Raw genomic sequence first — 24,431 nt, 5'->3', positions numbered from 1 at the left:
TCTGGGCTCCGGATTGGTCATCCATTCTTTCCCTGCGTTACGTAATTAGAAAGAGACGGAAGAGACAGAATTCTGAGTTTTCTATTAGGCGCCCGCCTCCTCACCTCCACGCTTCCAAGGGCGTCTTATTACGTCACAGTGGTTCCTGTACCCAAGTCGGAATCCTTGAGGCCCGAATATGAGCGAAAGATAGTGTCTACAACACTCGCCAGAAGAGGCCCCGTTCCCTCACACTTCCCGCCGCAATGGAAGTCTCCAGTTTGGGTAAATAAAAGGATTGTGGGCAAAAAAACTACGATTTCCAGCATGCATTGCGGATCAAAAGGCCTTCGTCACTGTGTTCCTTGGAAACTGTAGTCTTATGGAGAGGAACTTCCGACACTGGAAGTGGGCACGAGTCTCACGGCAACCTAGTTGATAATCTAAAAAGCTCCGTACGCTTATGCACGTCAACAGACATGGATTGGAGTGTTATGTTTTCGTATCTTGAGAGCGGAGAATAAGCTAAAGAACCTACAAGTCCTAGGAAGACTCCAATTCCCAGCCAGCCCCGCGAGTCTCGGGTAAGTAGTCCTTTAAGGTCAGTGAACTAAGGGAACGCAGTGGGCGCCGAATTAACTGGGAAGGGGAAATGGGCCCCGACCCACGGCTGCGCACTCGTAGTTCCGCCCCTCGGCCCCAATGTTTGTTATTGTTGTGAGGTTCAGGCTGCTCTTGTCCCGCCTCCGCTAGCGCATCTTCGACCAATCAATAGGGTGGTAGTTATGAGGAACAACTGGTAAGAGCCAATCATCTTGTCGGAAACTCAGAGAAACAGGGGACTAGGCCCTGTCTCTATCCGCCATGTTAGATTCACCCTGCCGGGAAAGCAGATGATCTGGTAGCGACCGGTCTCCGCACTGGCCTCTGGCAGGCGCCCCCCGGGGGCGAGAAGCTGGTAAGGAAGCTGCTGCGATTACCTAGGGGTGAGGTCATATCGCACAGAGAGGATTTGGGGAAGCTCAAGGGAGCAACCCTGTAAAGAGGGGCGACTTTTTCCATGTCTAAGGGCAGCCGATCTTTTCAGTGATCGGATGGGAGAGCCGTTCATGTTCTAGGGGCCGAAGGGGCAGATACTGCCGTAGGGATGGGGGATCGGTGGCTCGGAACGCCCGCTTCTCCAGATGGAAGGCCGAGACTCCCTGGCACAAAAAGGGCCTAGGCAAAGAAAACAAAGTCCTTAAGGGATGGTGACAGTGTTTGGGGGACATAAGATTGCTAGGAAACGATAACTGGATGACTAGTATGAAGTCCGCAAGGGGAAAAAAAAATGACACTACCCGCTCAGTCTCCTCACGCCATCCCCCTCCGTTTTTTGAGAACCTCATCAAAGTCTCCTTGGTCAGGGACCTCTGGTATTACAAAGGCATCGTTTTGACTTTTAGTCAAACACTTAGTTTTCTAGTCACACATTTTAACGCCCAGAACATCTTACACAGGCCTCTGGCGGACTCAGTAGTCTAAAGCTCAGATTCTCGGGTCAGCGTCATTAAAGGAATTTTTGATATCCTTAACCGAATAGAGGAAAAGCTGACTAGTGCCAAGCAAAAGTGAGTCAGTGGCATGAACTTAAAATAATGCCAGTTTTGAAAGCTGAAGGCCTAGGCCCCAGCTTCCTGACTTTACTGGATTCAAACTTACAGGGACAGATGGGCCTAACCATAGCTTTGGTGTTTCCACAAGTTCAAGATTAATGCTCTTGCTAAAAGAATTTTCATATATAAGCCAAACGGAAGCAGGCCGTTCTTTATGAAGATCTGGCTATTATTTAGCTAAGTTAGCCTCTCCCACTTCCTGTTTTCTCCTCATCAGCCTACCAGCTGGATGAGCTCCAAAGTATCTAAATTTCCAATTGTGTAATTTGAGAAAAAGGGAGAAAGATTAGTTTCCTCTGGACTCTCAAAAGTGTGGAAGTGTTTCCGAAGTTGAAAAGTGAGACTGTTTCAGACCCACTTTGGGCAGACAAATAGTCATTTAATTTCTTGGATTTTTTTTGTCTAAGATTCTAGGGAGTTGACAGGAGTTCTGTCCAAGTTTTAAGGACCCCCAAAATTGCATTCCATATGAATGAATACTAGATGTCAGGATTGGTGCTAGAAACCAGTATCATTTGGCGATGAACTTGGCTTTAGATGGAGATAAAGAATGGGAAAATTTGGGGGATAATTGTTTTTTGAATTTTAAAAAAGATAGTTAATCCTCAGATCTTCAAGTTCTTATTTAATGACAGTATCTGTTGTGTTGTTTCACAGGGTAGCGCATTATACTGTGGAAAACCACTATTTTAGGTCCCAAAGACTGATTTATTATAATTTTATATTTGAGTAACATTTTTGAAGAACTTGCACACATTTTTATTTGTTCCTTATGATAACATTGTTAGGTAGCGAAAGCAGAGATATTAGACCTATTTTACAGATTAAGAAACTAAAGCTCAGGGGTTAAATGTCTTGCTCAGTTATATGGCTAGTAATGTGGCAGGGATGTGTTGTACTCAGCTCTTTCAACCCTGTGCTTTCTTCCCCATTACACTATAAACCCCTGGGACTTAATCTTGTTCATCTACTCCTGTGCTTAGATCGGAATCTGATCTTTATAGATGCTTATTAAAAATTTGTCAATATGTTTAAAAGCTGACATTTTTCATTACAACTTATATTTAGATTTAAACTATTTTTTCATAGTCATAAAACCAAACCAACCTCTAACAACTCATCAGTAAACAAAACCCTTAGTTAAAAATAGACGTTCAGCTAAAGAGTTGTTAACTTCTTAGGCATCATAGTAGTATCGTGATTGTTTTTTAAAATTCTTATCTTTTAAAGGTACATACTCAATTGTCTTATGGATGAAATGATGGCTGTCTGTCAAAATAATCCAGTAGGAAAGGATATTGCTGTTAACAAGATTAGTTCTGAGTTGATGCTAATTATGGAAGATGGCTGATGGATGCAGTGAGATTTAATAAATAATAGTCTCTTTTGTATAGGTTTAAATTTTCCCATAATCATCTTTTTTAAAATTAGATTGCTATAGTTTGGTTACAACAGTTGACTACAGCCTCTCCACATGGGGGAGTTGGGAGGTATGTAGGGGTATAGATGAAGTGAGAGTAATGTGTTCATTACTCTCCACTTTTATACATGTTTAAAATTCTCCATACAAGAAAAAAAGTAGACTACAAAACAGATGAACTTGAATGAAGGATGTTGAATGCTACCTCTGTAGTTTCTTGGCTAATGTTTTGGCCTCTAAATTGTTAAAATTGATCTTATAGAAAACCTGAGTTGCTCAATTTGGAAAAAGGTTGCTTTTCTCAGAAAATGTAGAATGTTGCTTTGAAGTTATAAGAATGTAAATTCCCTGAGGGTAGAGACCTAATCTGATTTATCTGGTATCCTGCTACTAGCAGATAGTAGGTATCTGTTTAGTTAACCAATCATTATAAAGTTCTAGAAAATCCTAAAGGATTTGAGGAATGTTAGATGGTTTCTGTGGGCTTGACCAAAATTTACATTTTCTTAACAAACATTTAACTGTGAGATTTGTTTTAAACCACCCACTAGATTGAGAAGAGCAGAGATGTTGCCTTATTCACTGCTGTGTCCTCCTAGCCTAGTCCAAACCCTTTCTAATGTGTTTTCTCTCTCTCTCATCCTCTGGGCTCTAGCCTCACAGTATGGAACCACAGGTTACTCTAAATGTGACTTTTAAAAATGAAACTCAAAGCTTTCTGGTTTCCGATCCAGAAAATACAACATGGGCTGATGTCGAAGCTATGGTGAGTGTTAATTTTGTTTTGTTTCTCCATCTTTTAAACATAGATCTTTTTCCCTAAAGGTAGCTATTTTTAGCAGTGTTGTTTCATAGCTGCAAAGCCTGTCATATTAACCTTTTGGAAAATTATTTTTGACAAGGGTTCAGTATTCATATAGGAGATGTGCCTCAATAAAGGGAACAAATAAATTCCTTTTGAAGAGTTTAGAAAGGAAAGTAAGGGCTTTTTTTTTGTTTTTTGTTTTTTAAGTGAAATAGGACTTAGAAAACATTAATTTTAGAAATAGTCTGAGGAATGAATTAGTATATGGGCCCCACCCTAACGAGGCCCCAGAAGAATGTCCTCTTGCCTGAGAGCTAGTATGTGACTGTGGTTTGTGACTCATCAAGGATATAACTTGTGTTTTGCAAGAACTGATTGATTGTTTTTATTGCTAGGTCAGAGGTTGAATAAGTTGAGCGCAAACCCCCCCCCCCCCCCCAAAAAACTTCCTACAGGTGTTTAGACAGAAATTCATCTTTATTTTTCTTCTTGGTTTGCCCTTTGTACTCTTGTTCGATCTGTAGTCATAAATGTTTTACTTCGTGTATCACTCTTTGTCTAACAAAACCCTTTGGTAAAAACTTATTTATACCTGGTTAGTAAAAACCTTTTATCTGGTTATGTGTTTTGGTAACTAAAAAGGAAAAGAAATGGTAGAGAGACTACAAAAGATGGTTTGATCTGGTCTTCTGTCTTCCAGCAAATACTACTTTATACCATCCTAGACTGACGGTTATCTAGAAAGTCAGATCTTGTTTGTCAAATGATCTGAAAATCAAACATAGTTACCTTTTTTCCTAGTAGTTAAATGAGCTGAAAGCTTACCTGTTTTCTTTTTTGTAGATTTTAAATTATAAAAGTGTCATACATGCCCATTATAAGTGAAACAATCCAAACACGTATAAAGAAAAAGTTAATATCCCTCCACTCCCCCCTCCCTCCCATCCACTATTTCCACCTCTCTGGGGTAATCGGTGTTAAGTCTTGTATGTACTTAGATACATTTCCCATGTTCATACAGATATTATATTAGGATTATGCTATAAACATTCTGCAGCTTGCTTTTCTTACTCAACAGTATATTTTATACATAGTTCTGAATGAATAGGTAAGGATCCAAGCTCATTATTTTTAAAGTTATAGATTGTCCACAATATTATTGATATTGTACCAAAGTGGTTATTTCTTATTGCAAGATTGTTCCCAGTTTTTTTAATTGAGGTATAATTGACATATTAGTTTCAGGTACACGACATAATGTTTCTATATTTATATATTGTGAAATGATTACCTCAATAAGTCTAGTTAACTTTCATCACTATACAGTTTTTGTATTGAGAACTTATGAGATCTACTCTCTTACCAACTTTCGCATATATGATACAGTATTATTAACCGTAGTCACCATGCTGTTTATTACATCCCCAGGACTTATATATATTATAACCAGAAATTTGTACCTTTTAACCACCTTCACCTATTTCACCTACCTCCCACCCCTTCTTCTGGTAACCACCAGTGTATTCACTGTATCTCTGAGTTTGTTGTTTGGGTTTTTTTTTTTTTGAGTCCACATATAATAAAGTGAAATCATATAATATTTGTGTTTCTCTGTCTGATTTCACTTAGCATAATGCCCTCAAGGTCAAAAGGTTTTTTTTTCCTAATTGTACTTTTTAAATTAATTTTTTGAATTTATTTTGCCTGGTAGATAATTCAAAAGTTACAATTACTACAAATTTGAATTTCATTTATGTATAGAAGTATAATCGTTGTTATGAAATATTATAGGAAAGAACATTTCACTTTTCCTGAAAAGTGTCTGAGCATTGAAGTGTCTGGAGTAGCTCATATAGGTCAAGTTACATTCTTTTAGATCAAGGAGTTCTAGTTGGGAGGGACCTTTGACTCTGTCACTGATTTAACTAAGACTATTAAAGTCTGGCGAATGCTTTGAACCTTGGGTTTCATAATTTACATAATGAGAAGAGTGATAGTGACTCAAGGTCAAAAGGTTTTTGGGGTTTTTTTAACCACTATAAAATGAACTGCAGGGGATAGCTGTTTGTATATATAACTTATGTGCTCTTCTATAGGATAAAGTTTTCCAAAGTGAGATTAATGGGTCACAAGACGTGATTTTAAATTTTAGTGAATACTACCAGGCGCTTTGCAGAAGAATTATAGCACCTTAAAGAAATACATGACAGCGCCCTAAAGTTTTGACAGCATTGGATGTTAATGGCTTTCTTTTTTTTTTTTTTTTTGCCATTCTGTCGAGATGACATCTCATTGTTTTAACTTGCATTTTTCTGACTACCATTGGGTTGAACATCTTTTCATATATTTGTTAGGCATAATCTTATGATTAGCAGTTTTGTAGATGCTCTTTTTGTATTGTAGATATTAACCCTTTGTCTGTTATGAGTTGCACATATTTTCCCCAGTCTATTGTTTGTCTTTTGCCTTTGTTTATGGTGTGGTTTTTTTGTTTTGTTTTTTTTTATCACATAGAATGTTTAATTTTTATATAATGAAATATGCCTGTTCTTTATAACTTCTAGATTTATGTCACAAACTACCCTTTTGATATCTTGATCATATAGTGTATACATTTCATTTGCAGGTAAAAGTTTCATTTGACCTGTACACTATTCAAATAAAATATCTGGATGAGGAAAATGAAGAGGTAAAGTATATGATGGTACCCTTGGCCAGGTATATGGAATAGGGATCATATTTCTCAAGACTGGTGTAGGGCTTTAAAAGTTCAGAATAGTGTTTATCTCATTTGTGTAGTGGTTTAAATATGTTTGATTGCATGTTCTAAGCTGACTTGTGACATCTGAGATGGAGTTGGGAAATAGGGAAGCAACATTGAAGAAGAAAATGTGGGAGAGAACTTTTAAAACTATATAGTGACCTTAAGTTCAAATATATCACAAGGTACCATTTAGTTTATAATAAAATAATAATAACAAACCTTTATCAAGTGGTTACAGTGTGTCAGTCTAACAACAATACTATGTATTTGGTACATTGTTCTCATTTATTTACCCATCAGGAAACTAAGGCACAGAGAGGTTAAATAACTTGCCAAAAGGCACAAAAGTTTGCTCTGGAGCCCAGGCTCCTAACCACTATGTTATGTTGCTGCATAATGTACATGAAATAAAGGAGGATACAGTAGTTAAGCAATAAAATTATGTTATCATTAGTCAGTTAGTTCATAATATTGGAAAAGCTGAACACTTACCTGAGATTTTACATCCATCCTGTGAGGCTTGTCCTAGTGACAGAAATGTTCGTTTGATGATAGATTTATAATTCACTATTGCTTTTTTCTTTTTACAGGTATCCATCAACAGTCAAGGTGCGTTAAAAGCCTTAATCTAATCCTGAACGTATGCCTTTCCATTTACACAATCTTGTTGCAATATTCATTTTAGAGTGGGATTTTGTGTATAGTAAATTGACATTGCATTTACTCATCCATCAGCATTATAAAATAAAAGTAGCAGATTTTTATAGCAGTTTTTTGTACGTAGGTCAGTGCCTTGGAGTGAAGTCTAAGGACAGCTCTGGTGGGAGGTTCTCTTATATTTAACATGGTAATCTGAAAACATGCCTCCCAGTTCAACACACATAACTTGTTCTCCTGGTATGTTGCATTTGTTTCTGATCTGGTATATATGTTAGTGGTAATTTATAAACAAGTGGTATTCCAGGAGCTTATTTATAAGATAGTTGGTTGTTAGAGGTTGGAGTACATTTTCCCACAGGAACACTGTTAAATTTGAAGTTTAGGTTCCTAGGATGGCTCCCAAAAGCTTTTTTTAACCAGCTGAAATGATAGTATTAACTCCCTTGAGTCCTGAGCTTCTCTAAGCCTAGTGTGAGTGAGCTGGGTGGAAGTTTTATAACTGGAAGGCTCCAGTGGCACAGAGAGAGAGATTTAAGGGGAGAACAAACCTGCAAGTAGCTTCTGTTTGCAATGGGATGAGAAAGGAGTTTGTCAGCAAAAGGTTAGTAGCTGTACATGTATAAGGATTATGAACAGATGTGGTTCCATAGTGTAGCGGTTAGCTCATCTGCTTTACATGCATAAAGGTCCTGGATTCGTGCCCCAGTGGAGCCACGGTTCATGGTCTACCGCCATGCCACCTGAACAAACCCGATGTCTGATCTCGGAAGCTAAGCAGGGTCGAGCCTGGTTAGTACTTGGATGGGAGACCACCTAGGAAAACCAGATGCTGTAGGCCTAAATAATAATAATAAAATAAAAAATAAAAAAATAAAGGACTGTAAACTAAGAATTCTTAAAAGTAAGGATTGGTTTTACTTAACAGAATCTTTTGGGCTGGCGAAGAAATATCACAGTATGTATTTTTTGTCCTTTTAGGAGAGTATGAAGAAGCACTTAAGGTAATGGTTATTGCTTCTTTTTTTTTTTTTCCAAATAATTTTTAAATTATTTATTGACTGAAACTTGAACCTGAATTCCATTACATGAGAGAGAAACTAACGAATATAAACACAGGAAAACCTATTTTTAGAGAAACTGATGAATAGGGCATACCACTCAGCAAAAGGCAACTCCTTACATAAAGGTTCTTTTTATTTACTGTTCTCTCATTGCTGGTCTTGGTGCCACTGCCCTAGCATTTAAAAATACAAAGAACTCCGGAACAATGCTTTCTGGATGACATTTTTCATCTCCTTCCTTCACCTTGTTCTTTATAGAATGTTTCAGTATAATATGGGAGAATTTAAGGTATAAAGCATCCAGTTACAATCTCTTGTTTGTTAGTGATGAATTGAGCATTCCTTGAAGTCACTTCTTTAAGGTGTGTAAGCTGTCCATTCATTACCACTTTTGTAATTAAAGATATTCTTTATTCTTTAAAGTTTGACTATCCTTTATAAACTTCTAGTCCAAGACTAAGCTATTTTCCATAATCATTTTTGGTTTAGAGAGGGAGAGGCAAGAATTTTTAGTCGGGAGCTAGATTTACCCTTTTTGGTTTCTGATCAGAATGCTATTTTTGGTGCCAGTTGTTTCAATAATTTGGCCAATGTCTTCTTGGTTTTTACTCAGAAATCCTTAATTACCAGCTAGTCTCTTGGTTTTGGATATTCAGGCCCTTCCCTGGATTCTCTTAGTTGAGATACCCGTATCTGTTAATTTCACATGCTTCATAATTTCCCTCTGCCCCAATTTCATGTGGTCTTCCATTTTCCTCTTTGCTTATGCTATTCCCCCATACCCCTTCACTCTTGTCCAACTCTTCCTGGCTTTTTTCTTTCCTTACTCTCAGAAGCTATAATAGTTTGAAAAAGTCTTCTAAGATCTTCAAAACTCTTTCACCTTTTCCACAGTCACTATTTTATCTATTCAGTCAGAAATCTTGGACCTCAGGAGTCCAGAGTTTATATAAGCCTGTGTTACCCCAGGAAGCAAGACACACACACACACAATTTACTACTTAAGATCCCATGTTTGTTTATATTTTGAAACATTTCATTATAGTCATTTCTTGAGCAATTTTTTCCACAGACTCTACGACACATTTTACTAAAAGCTTCTTGATTTATGGTCTAGAATAGGGATTGGCAAACTATAGCCAGTGGCTGGCCATATATTTTTATAAATAAAATTTTATTGGAACACAGCCATGCCTGTTGTATTGTCTGTGGCTACCTTTGTGCTACATTAGCAGAGTTGAGTAGTTATGACGGAAACTGTATGGTCTGCAAGCCTAAAATTTATGTGGCCCTTTAAAAAGTTTGCTGATCTCTGATTACGTAATATCTTTCAAACGTATTGGCCATGGAATGCTATTTTAAAGTGGAATGTTAAGAAATGTAAAGTAGATAAAAGAATAGTTCTTGTCACTGGATGACAAGTGGGGAGAGCTAGAACTTTGTGGACTTGACTCCTAATCTCTTGGACACTGGAATACCTTCATGAAATCTCAAATGCTCCTTGAAGTAAAGGTTTTAAAATAGAATGAAGAAGATGCTCTTCAAAATAAGTGACCAAATACTTTCCAAAATACTATTTTGGAAATGCTTTCCAAAATACTATGGTTAAACATGCTTTCCTAAAGACTTTTTCACGGGAAAATAATTATATGATATAGCTTTCTTTCTTGGGTTATGGTAGTCTGAGATTGACTTTTCGAAAAGTTGAGATTAGATCCATAAATGGAGTCCTACGTAAAAACAAACAGAAAAGTAGTAATCCAGTTAATGAAAACATCTCACCTGGTAAAGTACTGCACTAAAAACCTACTTTCGTGTAACAACAAAACCATTCCTAGTTAACATTCTTGGCAAAGAAACAGGATGCTGAGTGTTAACATGGTATATGTTATTTGATTTAATAAAACAAACATTTTCCAGCATAATTCACCACACCTCTTTGAATTTTCATTTGGGAAATGAGACTCACATGATACGTTTTTAATTCATAACATATGCTCTCAGATGGCAGTTAAGCAGGGAAACCAACTGCAAATGCAAGTCCATGAAGGCTATTGTGTAGTTGATGAAGCTGCACCCCCAGTTGTAGCAGAAAAACAACCAGTCACGAGGGCAGGGAAGAAGCCACTTGCACATTATTCTTCACTGGTGAGAGTCTTGGGATCAGACATGAAGACCCCCGAGGAGCCTGCCGCAGAGGTACGAAGGGACCATTCCTGTCTCTACAATTTTTCTAACCTTATGTCTCATTGTTTCTGGTGTAAGATTCGAGCCCTTCATCAAAACTTAGGAGTTTGTAATGACCATCTCTGTCTGACTTTTTGAAATGGGTAACAGTAGCACTCCTGGAGAGGAGCAAATAGGATGACACACAGATTTTATTTTCCTTTTGTACTCCTTTATATTATTATTGTTATTTTTTTTTGGACCGCATATTTATGTTTGACAAAAGAAACCTCAAAATAATATATTTCAGGAAAATTATTTTAAGTAGAAATAAAGGTAACTTCCAAGATCTCAGATTGTGTTTTCTTTGCAGCAGTTTCCACTTGCTCCATGTGACTTAGATCAGCCTCAAGACAAGCCCCCAGACTGGTTCACAAGCTACCTGGAGACAGTGAGTGTTTTCTCTGGCTTGGATTTTAGCAGCAGTGTGTGGAATGTGGAAGAAATAGCCCAGATGGCTTCTTCCTCTAGTAGCTAATAATCTCCAAACTACAGCAGTTCCAGTCAAGAAAGCTCCTAACTTTTTAAATGATGTACCAGAAAAAGTTTAATTCTAAGGATGTAAGGGAAAGGGACAAATCTCTATGCTTGAGAAAGAGGAAGGTGGAAATTAACTCATCAAAAGGATTTCTTGTTGTTTTTTTTGAACTAGTTTAGCTGTGGAAGGAAGACCTTCTTTTGCTATGTTTCTGTTACTTCGTGCAGTAGTTATTAGCTATTTTATTATGTTCTTATATCAGAGATAGCAACGTTTCAGGTCTATTTGATATCTTCATGCCTTTTCCAATATTGGAACTGAAGGATTTTTTCCCCCATCTTCTGCTCTACATTTTAGTTTAGAGAGCAAGTCGTTAAAGAAACAGTCGAGAAGCTTGAACAGAAATTACATGAGAAGCTTGTCCTCCAGAACCCATCCCTGGGTTCCTGTCCCTCAGAAGTCTCAATGCCAGTTTCAGAGGAAACACTGTTTTTGCCAGAAAACCAGTTCAACTGGCATATTGCTTGCAGCAGCTGCCAAAGGAGGATCTTTGGTGTGCGCTACCAGTGCAGGTAAGCAGTAACTTGGGAATGAACAGCTATTAGTAGACCTTAGAGCAAGCCTTCCTGGCGTTTGGGGTAGGTAAAGGGAAATTGGGTTTACTCTACCTCTGAGCATCAGATATAATAGCTCTGCTTTGGGAACAAACTATTCTTCACCCTCAACAAAATAACTGTTTGAAAGGTAACTGTTCAGATTGTTATGTTCAGGCGTACTTTTGAATTAACAGAGCCAGACAAAATTATATTCCCCAAAGCAAAACTAGATCACCAAAAATTATCTCCCTGTTGTTCCAAATACTTTGATATCTCGCCTTCTCTCATATTGTCCTTTGAAATAGATACAGGTTAAGTGTTATTGTCCTCATTTTATTAATGAGGAAAATTGAGACATGATATGGTCGGGTGGTGTGCTCAGATTACCACCTAGCTGTTAGTAGAGCAGATATGCAGGTCTGGTCTCATATCTCCCTACCTCAGGTACTTCCTACTGTACCATTCTTTTCCCCATAGCCAGTGTCCATCCTACAATATCTGTGAAGATTGTGAATCAAGGCCATATGCCCACGACTCCAATTGTGGAGACCTGTTGTGGGTTCCTCTGAACCATTCTCTCACTCAAGGCTTTCTGCTCCTCGTCTTCCTGCTGCTCTGGAACAAGCCAGGTAAACCATGTGTACATGGGATGCTTGTTCTCTGATCCGCTTCTTGGTTCTGGTGGCACGCTGTGAATTACAGAACTACAAATAGTCGTCTTAGTTCCTGCTCATTTCTAGTTGATGTGCCATGATGAGGACAGTTATTCAAAGCTAATGAAATGGAAATGAGAACTATAGAAGGAGGTTAAGAAACTAAACTAGAAGCTGACACTGATGGAGAGTACAAGTGGCTCAAAATAGTTTCAAAATTAATTTGTGAACTTTGTTTTTAAGACTCATTTGTTATCTCACAGGCTCCAGAAACAGGTTGACAAGAATTTTCTTAAAGCAGAAAAGCAAAGGTTGCGAGCTGAAAAGAAACAACGTAAAGCAGAGGTCAAGGAACTTAAAAAGCAGCTTAAACTCCACAGGAAGATTCATCTGTGGAATTCGATCCATGGACTTCAGAGCCCCAAGTCTCCTTTGGGCCGACCCGAGAGCTTGCTGCATTCTAATACCCTGATGTAAGCCCAGGGCCATGGTGGGAGCCAAGACTTAAGGTCCAGCCCTCTAAGACAGGACCTTCAGCCAGCACCTCTCTTAGATATTGGCAGCCCCCAACACCCAAATCCTTAAAATTTCTCATTTTCTTATCCTAGCATTCTTAAGGGTGGTTTGGTAGGGGTTTTTTTTTTTTTTTTTGACACTTGCTTTGTCTTCTTCAGAAAGGTAGAAACCAGTAAGGTTCAGAACTGACTAGTATGACCTCTCTTTACTGGAGGCAGTCTGGATTTGATAGAAAAGGAACAAATATTTTAAGAGCCTGATTCTACTTGTTTTATTTATAGACCGTTTTAGTTATCCTCACCATAGCTTTTTAGCTCAGAAGTCAGCTCTGTTCTCTGTTTTTTAAAAAAAGTTTTATTAGTAGTCCATCTTCAAGAGTCTTAACCTCTTGAACCACAGTCAGTGTTGGATATTCAAAAGCCATCACACCCAACAGCAAGTGACTATCTGAATTTCTGTTCAGGCTCCCTTTGCAACCCTGTGCCCCAGTTATGCCAACCCTCAGTGCAGCATTTGTGGATGAGAATTTGCCTGATGGGACTCACCTTCAGCCAGGAACCAAGTTTATCAAACACTGGAGGATGAAAAATACAGGAAATGTAAAGTGGAGTACAGACACAAAGGTATTTTTCCCACAAAAGTGTGAAGATGAAGTGATTCAAAGTGACCGCGTTCAGCTGACAAGCTTTTTTTCTCTTGTCACTTTTCAGCTCAAGTTCATGTGGGGAAACCTGACTTTGGCTTCTACAGAAAAGAAGGATGTTTTGGTTCCCTGCCTGAAGGCTGGCCATGTGGGAACTGTGTCTGTGGAGTTCATCGCCCCAGCCTTGGAGGGAACGTACACATCCCATTGGCGTCTTTCTCACAAAGGCCAGCAGTTTGGGCCTCGGGTCTGGTGCAGTATCATAGTGGACCCTTTCCCCTCCACAGACAGCTCTGATAACATCGAAAAGGGGATGATCAGCTTAAGCAAAACTGGTGATCTCACCTGCCAGCAAGAGGTGAGCATTGGAAGGGTGACCAGAACTAAAAGAGCCCACTCACAGCTGGTTGATCTTTCAGAAATTGGAAAGGCTAGCTTCTTTCCCTCCCCCTAAAACACACATATGCTTATATTGGACTTGTCCTCAGGGGCTTTGTTTTCATGTCCTTAGGATCTGGTGCAGGCATCCCTCAGTGCTTTTGTATCTCTTTGTCATGATGCGTGGCCAGTCTCTGCTTCTCTGGGGAAAGCAGGGCCACCTGGCTGGCCTGTGGAACTACTGTACCTAATGGCTTTGCTCCATAACATTCATCCCTCCTGAGTACCCCTCGTGTGTGTGCCTTAAGTACTAGTGAAGTCTTGCCCTGGTTGTTACTTGGTGTGCTGTTTTTCAGGCACCTTCCTATAGTCAGGTACTTTTTTTTTAGAGTGTTTACTATTTAAATTTAGTTACCCAATGTTACAGTCCTGGTTTTGACTATTAATGGTTAATCTAAGTTGTCATTATGAAAAGTTAGGTGAAGGGGATAATAACAACTCTACTATTTTTGCAACTTTTCTATAAGTCTAAAATTATATCAAAACAAAAAGTTTTAAAACACATAGAGGTGCAATGTTTCGTTTTTAGGGAAGCAACCATCTGCTTGCCTTTTTGAGTTCTGTTAAGGGCCTAAAATTTGTCCCAATCATTTGTCTCTATAGGAAGCTTTTCTTCTGGCCAAAGAAGAAATTCAGCTTGGTGCAGTGACTGAGCAGACAGAAGAGACGGAAACCTGCATCCCACAGAAGACCAAAAATATTGCCAGCGAGAGGGAGCTCTACATCCCATCTGTAGACCTTTTGACTGCCCAGGTGGAGGATTGAGCACTTTGAGGGACAATGGACAGAAAGCATTGGGGACAGAGCTTTATCTTGTTGAAAAGAAAGTGGTATAGTTATAGATGATGCCCAGAAGCTTGGAGATAAGCCCACTTTGATTCATTCAGATGCATTGAATAGCAAGGAGATCTGTGGAAACAAGTTTCTAAACTAAATGATTCCTCTTTGAATTGAGAACTCATTCATATGCTTTGCCACATCTTCCCTTTAGTTGTCTCTTCATTTCTGCCAACTGGTTCACCTTCACCCCCACTGCATTTTCTTTTTCCTACCATTTGGTTATTTGAATGGCTAGTTCACATTTAACTCTTCCCGTTCTCACTTGACTGAGGTGAGGCATGAATTTGAACAGAGTTGAATCTAGGCTGGTGTGGAGCTCAAAGACCTGCAAGTCCCACCAAGACAAAACATGGCTCCAGTGTGTACTGCAGGTAGACTAACATTGCCCTCTTTTTTCCCCAGGATCTGCTGTCCTTTGAACTGTTGGATATAAACATTGTTCAAGAGTTGGAAAGAGAGCCCCACAACACCCCCGTAGGTAAGAATGTCACTCAGTCCACCTTGTGTATTTTATTTATAAGCACAAAAGTACTGCAGCCTAGAGTGTTAGTATTTTGTTCTGAGGAAATAGATGGCAAGGATTTCTCCCACAATTTCTCTCAAAACAACACCCATGGGTCCATTTTCCTTCTTTTCTCTGTTGTCTGTCAGGCAACAATATAAGTTTGTATTATAAGACCCCCCCACTGTAAAGGAACCCCCTTCTCCATTTTTCTCTAGATGTTTATGTCCCTTTGTTCCTTCACATTCATGGTTCTGTGTCTTAGCCATGACCTTCCAGGCTAAACACTGTTTATGATCCTTGTTACACTGATTGATCTGAGATACTTGCACACCTAGTAGTCTGGAGAAATTGTTTATAACAGATCTTGAAGCATACCTAGCTTTATTTTAGCCCTGTAGGAGGCAAGAAGCCTGGGAGCTGCTGTTTCTGGACCCTGCCTGTTGATGATGTGATGCTTTTTCTTGGTTGATGGTTTTTCTGTCTTCATTCTCCAGATATGACTCCCTGCATGTCTCCTCTGCCACATGACAGTCCCTTAATAGAGAAACCAGGCTTGGGGCAGATACAGGAAGAGAGTGAAGGGGCGGGATTTAAAACACTTCCTGGTAAGGGGTTAAATATTTATAAAGTATTTGCATCCTCTCCTTCCATACCACACCCCGTTTTTACACATACCCCCCTACTAACCTTACCTTGTTATGTGAAATAGGTTTTCTGTAATACATTTTTTTGAAGTCTCTACCGTCACTTAACACAGATAGCAGCTACTCCATGGCATAGTGTGAGAACGGGTATGTGACTAGAGAAAGCTCCTCAACAGTTTAAACACCAAGTATAGATAAGGTTCGTGTCTTTCAGATTCCACAGTGTCAGTAAAGAGGAAAATTGAGAATGTTGCTTTAGTGGAGGAGGCAGAAGATGACCTGAGTGGGACCCAGTTCGTGTGTGAGACTGTAATCCGATCCCTTACCTTGGATGCTGCCCCTGACCACAACCCACCCTGCAGACAGAATTCCCTGCGCAGTGAGTGTCCCTGAAATCCCCTGCCCAACAGCACAGTGCCTGAGTTGTGATTCTCAGACCTGAGTAGGTAGAAGTGCTATTCTTCACTGAGAATGGAGGTCGGTTGTCTTTTTTAGAATTTGGATCATAGTTATTTCTTTAGACTACGTACTATACCTGGCTATTTTAATTATAACATGAAGAGCAAAACAGCCACCATTACTCATTTCTGCACTTTGTCAGGGGTAGAATTACAGCTGCAGGCCACAGAGGAGCAGCAACCAGTTGTGCTGCCTAGATTCTGCAGTAAGGAGTCTTCCTGTAAGATGACAGAGCTCCTTAGCAGAGACCCCCATTGACAGCTGAATTGTCTCCTTTATCCAAAGGCAACAATCAACGATAGTGCGCAGAAGCAGGAGTACCAAACTGAGTTTCTCAAGGTTAAATTCTGCTGTAACAAATTCTTTTGTAACAGAAATTTCAGATTCTACCTTGGATATCGTTCTACCTAGGTACCAGATAGGTAGAACCAATACTGTGTATTTCAAGAACTATCCAAAAATTCAAATTCTAGTGCATCAAAATAATGTTGGAGATCTCTTGTGCTGTTATGAAGTTTTACCTATACCTTTAAATGTGATTTTAAACATGATCTCTCTTATTTGAAATACACACATATATATTTTTCCCATATACACTTGTGTACAAATGTACAACAAAAAAGGACTTAACACCAAAATGTTCACAGTAGTTATCTTAAGATTATAGATACTTTTTTTCCTCCTCATCTGTGTTTTGCCAATTTTCTAGAATGTCTACTCAATTTGCAAAAAAGAAGAAAGTAGGCATACAGTCCTACAAAACTTGCCACGTAACATTTTCTTTTTCATAGCACTGTAAGCTCCCATGGTATATCAGTTTTGCTTTGACCACTGTCTCAGTTTATTAACTGTCACATGAAGAGAAAAAGGGATGGGGCCTCCTCATTTTAAGATTCATCGTGCTTCTCAGGAGCCAGGATGTTTCTGCCTACCTTGTTTTTGTGAGTTTCAGTTCTATCCAGCGTTGCACAGGCTTCAGAATTAGAATATGGCCATAACTGTGGTTCTAGTAGCAGCCCTTGCCTCTTGTTCATCCTTCTCCTCTGGCTTTCATAATTGTAGCTCACAGGGTTGGGCCTGGTTAGTACGTGGATGGGAGACCACTTAGGAAGACCAGGTGCTTTAGGTGTAAAAAATAAATAAATGAATAAATAATAAGGGATTGTAAGCTGACAAGGTCCTTGCAGTCTGTGAGGTCAACCAAGGGTTGCCTCACCTAAAAAATGAATAAATAAACAAATAATAATAATAATTGTAGCTCACAACCCACAGTTTTACCAGATAAGGGGCTGTTTTCTGCTGATACATTAAAATTGGTTGCTTTCATCCTTTAGTGAAATGTGCCTTGCCTGAAGAGGGACCACTTGGAGATGAGAGGGCAGAGATTGTCCATATCGCTGAAGAAGAAGCTGTTGAGGAGGAGGATGAGGAGGATGAACTCAAAGATGAAGTTCAGAGTCAGTCCTCTGCTTCCTCAGAGGATTACATCATCATTCTGCCTGAGTGCTTTGACACCAGCCGCCCCTTGGGGGACTCCATGTACAGCTCCGCACTTTCGCAGCAAGGCCTGGAGCGAGGGGCTGAAGGCGAGCCTGGGGTTGAGGCTGGGCAGGAACCAGTCGAGGCTGGGGAGAGACCCCCTGGAGGGGAGAACCAGCCTCAGGGGCACAGCATCAATGATATCCTCATGACTTCACAGACTCTGGACACAGTGCCCCTAACCCCAGAAGTGGTGGGGCCTCCACCACAGCTGCCCAGGTACCATCCACATCCCCCTTGGCTGGGCTGTTCTTCAGAGGTGGAATAAAGAGGAGTCACCTTGATCTCAAAACCTGTTTTTTTGTCAGCATGGAAAGACTATTTCCCATAGTAAAGTCTGAATTTAGATGAATAAAAGTTGTACTTCCCAGTATTTGTGGATTCTGGATTCAAAAGAAATGCTTGTTTTAGTTAACCCTGATTATCTAAATATCATCTATCTACTTATGGTTTGATTGTTGAGAGCCAGTTTTTAAACACAAACGTCCCTGGACCTTCCCTGGACTCATGGGCAAAGGCAGCAGAAACTCATTCTCATATAATTCAAACAAAGTATAATTAGGAAGTTTAATCTGATATGGAAAAAGCATGCTATAAAACCAGATAGAAGTTATTTTTAATTCTCTACTGGCTATGTGTCACTGCTCTCAGTATGGAAAATGGTGGAACCTTGACTATAATTTAAACCATTCTCCTAGGGAACTAGACATTTCCCTTTGTCAGCACCACTTGATGTGGGGGAGAAGTGACTAGACTGAAGCCAGTTTTTCTAGCTTAACTGGCTGAAGAGGGAAACCAAAAGGAAAAAGAGCCCTTCTCACCTGATCCCTAATTTCAGACGTGATCTAGATCAGAAGTGTGAAGCCTCTGTAAAGAATTTGGCACTGCCGTGCTGTTTACTGTCTCCTCACTGTTACCAGAGGTGCCTTTTCAACTTACTTTGAATATTGTGTCTTTCTGAAGGAGCCCTCCTTGTGCACAGCGTCATGGCTCCCCAGGAATGGATTTACCAGTTACCATACGAGAAGTTTCTTCAATCCCTGATCAGATCAGAGGAGGTAATGACCAGCCTGAGCTTTCTCTCTTTTCCTATGCTCCTTTCTAATGGAAACCCAGGCATTCTTTGTGATTCTTGGACATTTTTAGGAACTTGCCCTTTCACCCTTTCTGTGCTTCTCTCTCATACTTCTTTTTCCTATTTTCTGGCTTCATATTTATTAAATGAGACCTCATGGAGGTTGGCATTATGTTGTAGTGGAAAGAACACAGGCTTTGGAGGCAGATCAGTCTAGGTTCCAGCCACGTTTCCTCACTATGTGAGGTTTATAATACCTGCAGGTCTATTTTCATATCTACAAAATAAGGAGTCGAGCACCTTGAAGTTGTGAGTAGACCCTCAAAGTAACTTTGCACTCTTCCTTAAAACCTAAAAGTACTAAAAAAGTAATAAATCCGTATGATAGGATTATAGAACTAACTTTTCAGATTCAGTAAGTCGCCTTGCATTGCCTTCTGAACAGTTTTATTTAACCTACCTAAACTTTTTTTCAAGTATTTAATAAAAAAGACTGTATAAAACACTGATTAGATTGCCACCTGCCTCAATAGTAGCCTTGCCATGAGGTAGGAAACACTAGGGACTTGTGGATGCTGTATCTAACCAACAGCTCTTTTGCTTTTAGAGCCCAGAGGCTCATCAGGACTTGTAAACAGCAGACAGAAGAGCTATGACCACTCAAGGTAACTGGACCTTGTGTAGCCTCTTCCTCAGAAGCAGGTGGATATCCTTGTGTTGCTTCTGCTTAAAGAAGCCTCTCAGAGCAGGTGCCATTCCAGAGAGCAGAGGAGAGCCGTCATTCCTTCTTGTTCTTATTTCTCCTAGAACTTGTGAGCAACACTGAACACAGGGCTAAAGTTGATGTTTAAGAGTGTTCACATTCCAGATCAGAAAGGAGTGCTCTCAAATTCAGCTCACCCTTAGTACCAGAGGAGAAGGCAGGAAGGTCAAGCCCGCTGTGCATCTTAGTTACTTAGACACACGTGCCTCTCTGTTCCCAGTCATCTCATGAGCATTGTCAAGGTGGGCTCCTCCCTACAGTGTCCAGTAAATCATATTTCCTTTGGGAGGTGTTTCCTCTGAGATGATAATTGAGCAGAGAGACTACCAGCACCCCACTATGCCCTTGACCACATTGATTTTCAGCTGGGACTGAAATTTGGCATGGGAACCAGAGTGGTGTGTTTTTTGCAGTGCCCATATCTTGCAGCAGTAAGCCAGGCCCTACATCAACCAAGATTTGTAGCTATAAAACTGATGAAAACAGTTACATTCTCTTTTTACATCTAGTTTTTTTCTCAAGGAAATCTCATTTTCTTTCAAGGATTAGAGCCTAGATTATCTTGTAGGAAGATAATGGTTTGTGTTTCTTTAGGGAGGTAATTTGGTTTTCCTCCACAGACACCACCACCATGGGAGCAGCATTGCTGGAGGACTGGTGAAGGGGGCTTTGTCTGTCGCTGCCTCTGCATACAAGGCCTTGTTTGCTGGGCCACCAGTCACTGCACAGGTCAGTGTATCGTTTTCCTGAACCAAATCCTGGACAAGTCATCAGTGAAAATGATGGCATCTCTCTGGCTTTGAGAGTAGCTTGGCATAATAGAAAGTATAAACTTTAGGTTTAGTTTTTCATTAACACATGACTGCACCACTTTCTAGCTGTATGACTTTGGCCAAGTTTCTTAAGGGAGGAAAGGAAAAAGACCTAATGTTTGTTGAGGACCTGCTATGTGTGGGGAGCTATCCAGGTGCCAGCACTGCCAGATGAGTAAGACACTAGTCCTTGCCTATAGACAAGTGTGAAACAAGCCCGGTAAACAGACATGTATAGTAGAGTATAAGATCCCGTGCCCGTATTTTTGACAGATGAAACACCTCAGCCTGGTGTGGGCCCCTGGGTGGGGCCAGGAAAGACTTCCTGGTAGATGATACCTGAACTAAGTTCTTAAGGACAAAATAAGTGTTTGCCAGGAAAAAGGGATAGAAAGGGCATTGTAGACAGAGTAGCCAGTAAATAGACTTGGAAATGTGAGTCTGAAAGATGAATTTGGGCTGAGAAGAGCAAGGAAAGATCTGAACAGCAGAATGCTGTTAAGTGGTTTGGATTTTATTTTACAGCTAGTGGGAGGAGCCATTGAAGAGTTTTAGGGGAATAATTAACATCAGATTTGTTCGTAGAAGGCTGGTGGACCTGATAAAGAAATCCACTTGAGAATCCATGTATAGGTGGAAAAGAAGGGTAGGAGAGAAAAATAAAGAGAGAGAAATGGCAGAACTTGGAAACCATGATTAAATGGCCAGAAGGAAGTCAAGGATAAATCCCAAGTTTCTGGCTTAGGCAAACAATAGTAGCATTCATTAAGAAGATATTCAGGAAGAAGGATATGTTTGGGCAGGAGGAGAAGAAAATTAGATCAGTTTGGGATAGTGTTGAATTTGAGGCACATCTAGGTAAAGTTATCTAGAGTGCAGCTGGATATGTATTTCTGGATTATGCAAGAGATTTGGCATGGAGATGAAGTCACTTATGTACAGGCTATATCAGAAGCCATGTGACTGGATGGATTTTTCCAGGAAGAATGGATAAAGCAAGAAGCAGCCTTTAAGGATCATGCATGGAAAGAAGGAAAGCCCTGCAAAGAAGACTGAGAACTTGGAGGCAAATGAGCTCTGTGCTGGAGCTTATTGAAGGGAATTTTAAATGAGGACATGGCCAACAACATCAGATGCTTCAGAGAAGTGCGAATGGGTGGAGAGGACTTTGAGGGTCCAAGTATGTCTCAGGTTGAAATAGCTGGATACAAAGGGAAAAAAGAGTGAAAGCTAGGGATACATAAGGCAGAAAGAGACATTTAAAGATGGGTGAGCCAGTAGCAAAGGAGATTAACAATCAAGGTGAGAGAGGATAATAGAAATATCTGAGGTGGCAAGAAGTAATGAGTTATAGAGCAAAGTGCATGGGGAAAGAAGGATGGATAATTTATTCTGAAATAAGAGAGAGGTGTAGAGGGAAATGCCAGACTGTGCTCAGAACATTACCTACATTCTCTCATCTTAATCCTCACAACAGTCCTGCAAAATAGGAGGTATTCTCTGTCTCCATTTTCATAAATAAGGGAATTGATACTCGACACAGTAAGTAAATGGTAAGACTTAGGGTATTCCAGGTGTTAGGATTTAGGTAGGTTATGTGTCCACCAAAAGGCTTGGCCCAAAGAGGAAGGTAAGAGAATGTCAGCTCCCTCTTCCCAGAATCACTTTTATTCTTTAAAAAAAAAAAAAATTCTAAGAAGGTCTCCCAGGATATAATTTTCCAAGCAGTTTTTTTGTCCAGCTCCTTTGCATATCTGACTGAATATCCATTGCTAACTTTCAGTAACAGTCTCTTCTCTTGCTTATACTTGCTCCATCATCATGAGTGCTTTTATCTTCATAGGATTTGCAGAGCTTGTTTTCAGCTTTCTTCATCTGGCCAAAGAATGCTTCTGAAAGTCCCCTCTAAAGCATTCTTATAGTTCTAAGGACAATTCATCAGTTGCCAGGTTTTAGGTACAAACCATACTTAATCCAAAACAGCCTTCTTTGTCTTCCCCTCAGATGACCCGTTACTATCAGGTGGACAGGAGTGCTGTACCCTTACATCTAACTGCCTAATATTTTGAATAATTTACAAGATAAACATGTAAATTATATAGAGAATGTTTTGCTTTTCTTGACTCTACACAGCCAATAGTTTCTGAAGATCAGACAGCAGCCCTGATGGCCCATCTCTTTGAAATGGGATTCTGTGACAGGCAGCTGAACCTGAGGCTGTTGAAGAAACACAATTACAACATCCTGCGGGTTGTGACAGAACTCCTTCACATCAACAACAATGACTGGTACAGCCACCGCTATTGAGGAGTGACCATGTGTATTAAATAACTTTGCTGCTCAGAGATGATCTTTATTCTGTCATTGGGGTGCGAGATAGATGCCCTTGCTTACCTTTTAATCTGATGAATCTGTATAGAGCTCATCACTGAATTGTCAAGACAATAGCTGTATTACAGTATTTTTTGGAGCAAATCAAAGACCAGAACGTAAATTTTCACTTTAGACATTGGATGAGTAGTAGGAAGACAACTTTTCAGTTGATATGGATAAAATTCCTTTCTCCATTTTAGTGCATTGAAGAGTATAACTTGAACTTCCTATACAGCCTTTTTTCTTTCTGCTTGAATTGAAGTTGAGTATTTTTCTGGGTTAATGTGGATATTTTTATTGGGTTGTGTGTTGTCAGTTTTTAAAAGAAATTAACCCTGAAAGCTGTTTTCAAGAATTAACTCTCATATAATTTCTCTACCCTACCCCAAGCCTCGTAGCAAGGTGGTATTGAAATGGCACCCAGAGCATGATAGGAATGTTGTTGTTCTTCCTTTCTCAAGGAGAAAATCATTTCCCTGCAATACTTAGTAATTGGCACTGCTGTTTTCTGAGGAGCCCATTCATGCATTTAAGAATATCTAGCTTCTGGGTCTCTGCACTTAGGTGAAAGGAAGGGGGAGTGTGCTAATTAGACCACCAGCACCTATTTAGCAGTGTCTACTGTAGTAATTTTGCATCCATTTTTCTTCTATTTAAGGGAAAAATTTTAGGTAGTGAGATATTTTGCTAATCTTGTAGAGAAGGAAAACTCTTAAAGGGAAAAGTAAATTTAACAGTTACCTTTTTTCTTATGTCGGGGCAGATCTTATTTACAGTAGGGTGGGGGGAAATAGAAACATGAGACAAGTGAAAGGCAGGCTCCTGTGTTAATCTCAGGAAAGTTCAGGGATGGGCAGTTGAGTGTAGTGAGGCACGGGAAAGCATGATGGCTTTCTACATGTCTGAAGTCTCTTCTGGGCTATCTAGCCCTAGAGTCTAGAACAGGAAGAAGAGGCTGGTGTTTTGCAAAACTTGGATGGGGGCAAACACTAAAAAAATATTGGTTTAACCCCAGAATGAGTTGGGGAGAGCTTGCTTCCAGGGGTGCATGTCCTCGCTTTGTTTACAGAAGGGAATTTGGGTACAATTGAAGAGGTTACAAAAAACACTAAAATATGTTCATGAAAATGACTTCCAGAAAAAGAATCTGACCCCCAGCTCGAAGGGGGAAGGATAGCAAAATAGTATTATTTAACCCAGTTGGTATTTATAATGAATGATTTTAAGTACTCATTAGCCATAATGATGTTTATTTACAGTATAACTCTCAAATGCTATTAAGCCAGGAGTCACAGTACAAGACAACCAGGCTGTTCATTATTTAAAACGTTTTTATCTGGGCTTCTGGGTAGAGGCTGAGCGGCTGGATGTGTGTAATTAATTGGGTTGATGTCGGACGCGACCTGTCTTGACCATCTAAGTCATATTGTAGGGGTCCAGGAGGGCCCTGGGCTCCGGTCGTCCGTCCCGTTGTACTTGTACATAACCGCTGAAAGAATGGTAAAATAAAGGTTCTTTGAAACTCCT

The 24,431-nt window shown here is 39.8% G+C and overlaps 1 protein-coding gene across 1 annotated transcript; it reads left to right on the top strand.

Moving 5' to 3' along the window:
- The first annotated feature begins 97 nt into the window (after positions 1-97).
- On the top strand, positions 98-24,431 carry NBR1 (NBR1, autophagy cargo receptor). The gene is given in 22 exon segments (XM_015599246.2): positions 98-563; positions 3,710-3,820; positions 6,486-6,548; positions 7,214-7,232; positions 8,262-8,284; positions 10,349-10,543; positions 10,884-10,961; positions 11,406-11,620; positions 12,122-12,183; positions 12,186-12,273; positions 12,561-12,770; positions 13,277-13,436; positions 13,524-13,814; positions 14,498-14,647; positions 15,137-15,212; positions 15,734-15,844; positions 16,098-16,262; positions 17,677-18,100; positions 18,845-18,939; positions 19,564-19,621; positions 20,340-20,448; positions 22,665-24,431. Coding segments are annotated over 21 exon segments (2,868 nt in total). The 5' UTR covers positions 98-563; positions 3,710-3,718; the 3' UTR covers positions 22,839-24,431.

The sequence above is a fragment of the Pteropus alecto genome, unplaced genomic scaffold, assembly GCF_000325575.1.
Source record: "Pteropus alecto unplaced genomic scaffold, ASM32557v1 scaffold98, whole genome shotgun sequence".
Lineage (NCBI taxonomy): Eukaryota > Metazoa > Chordata > Mammalia > Chiroptera > Pteropodidae > Pteropus > Pteropus alecto.
The sequence above is the reverse complement of the archived record's forward strand: the minus strand, read 5'-3'. Positions and strand labels throughout refer to the sequence as shown.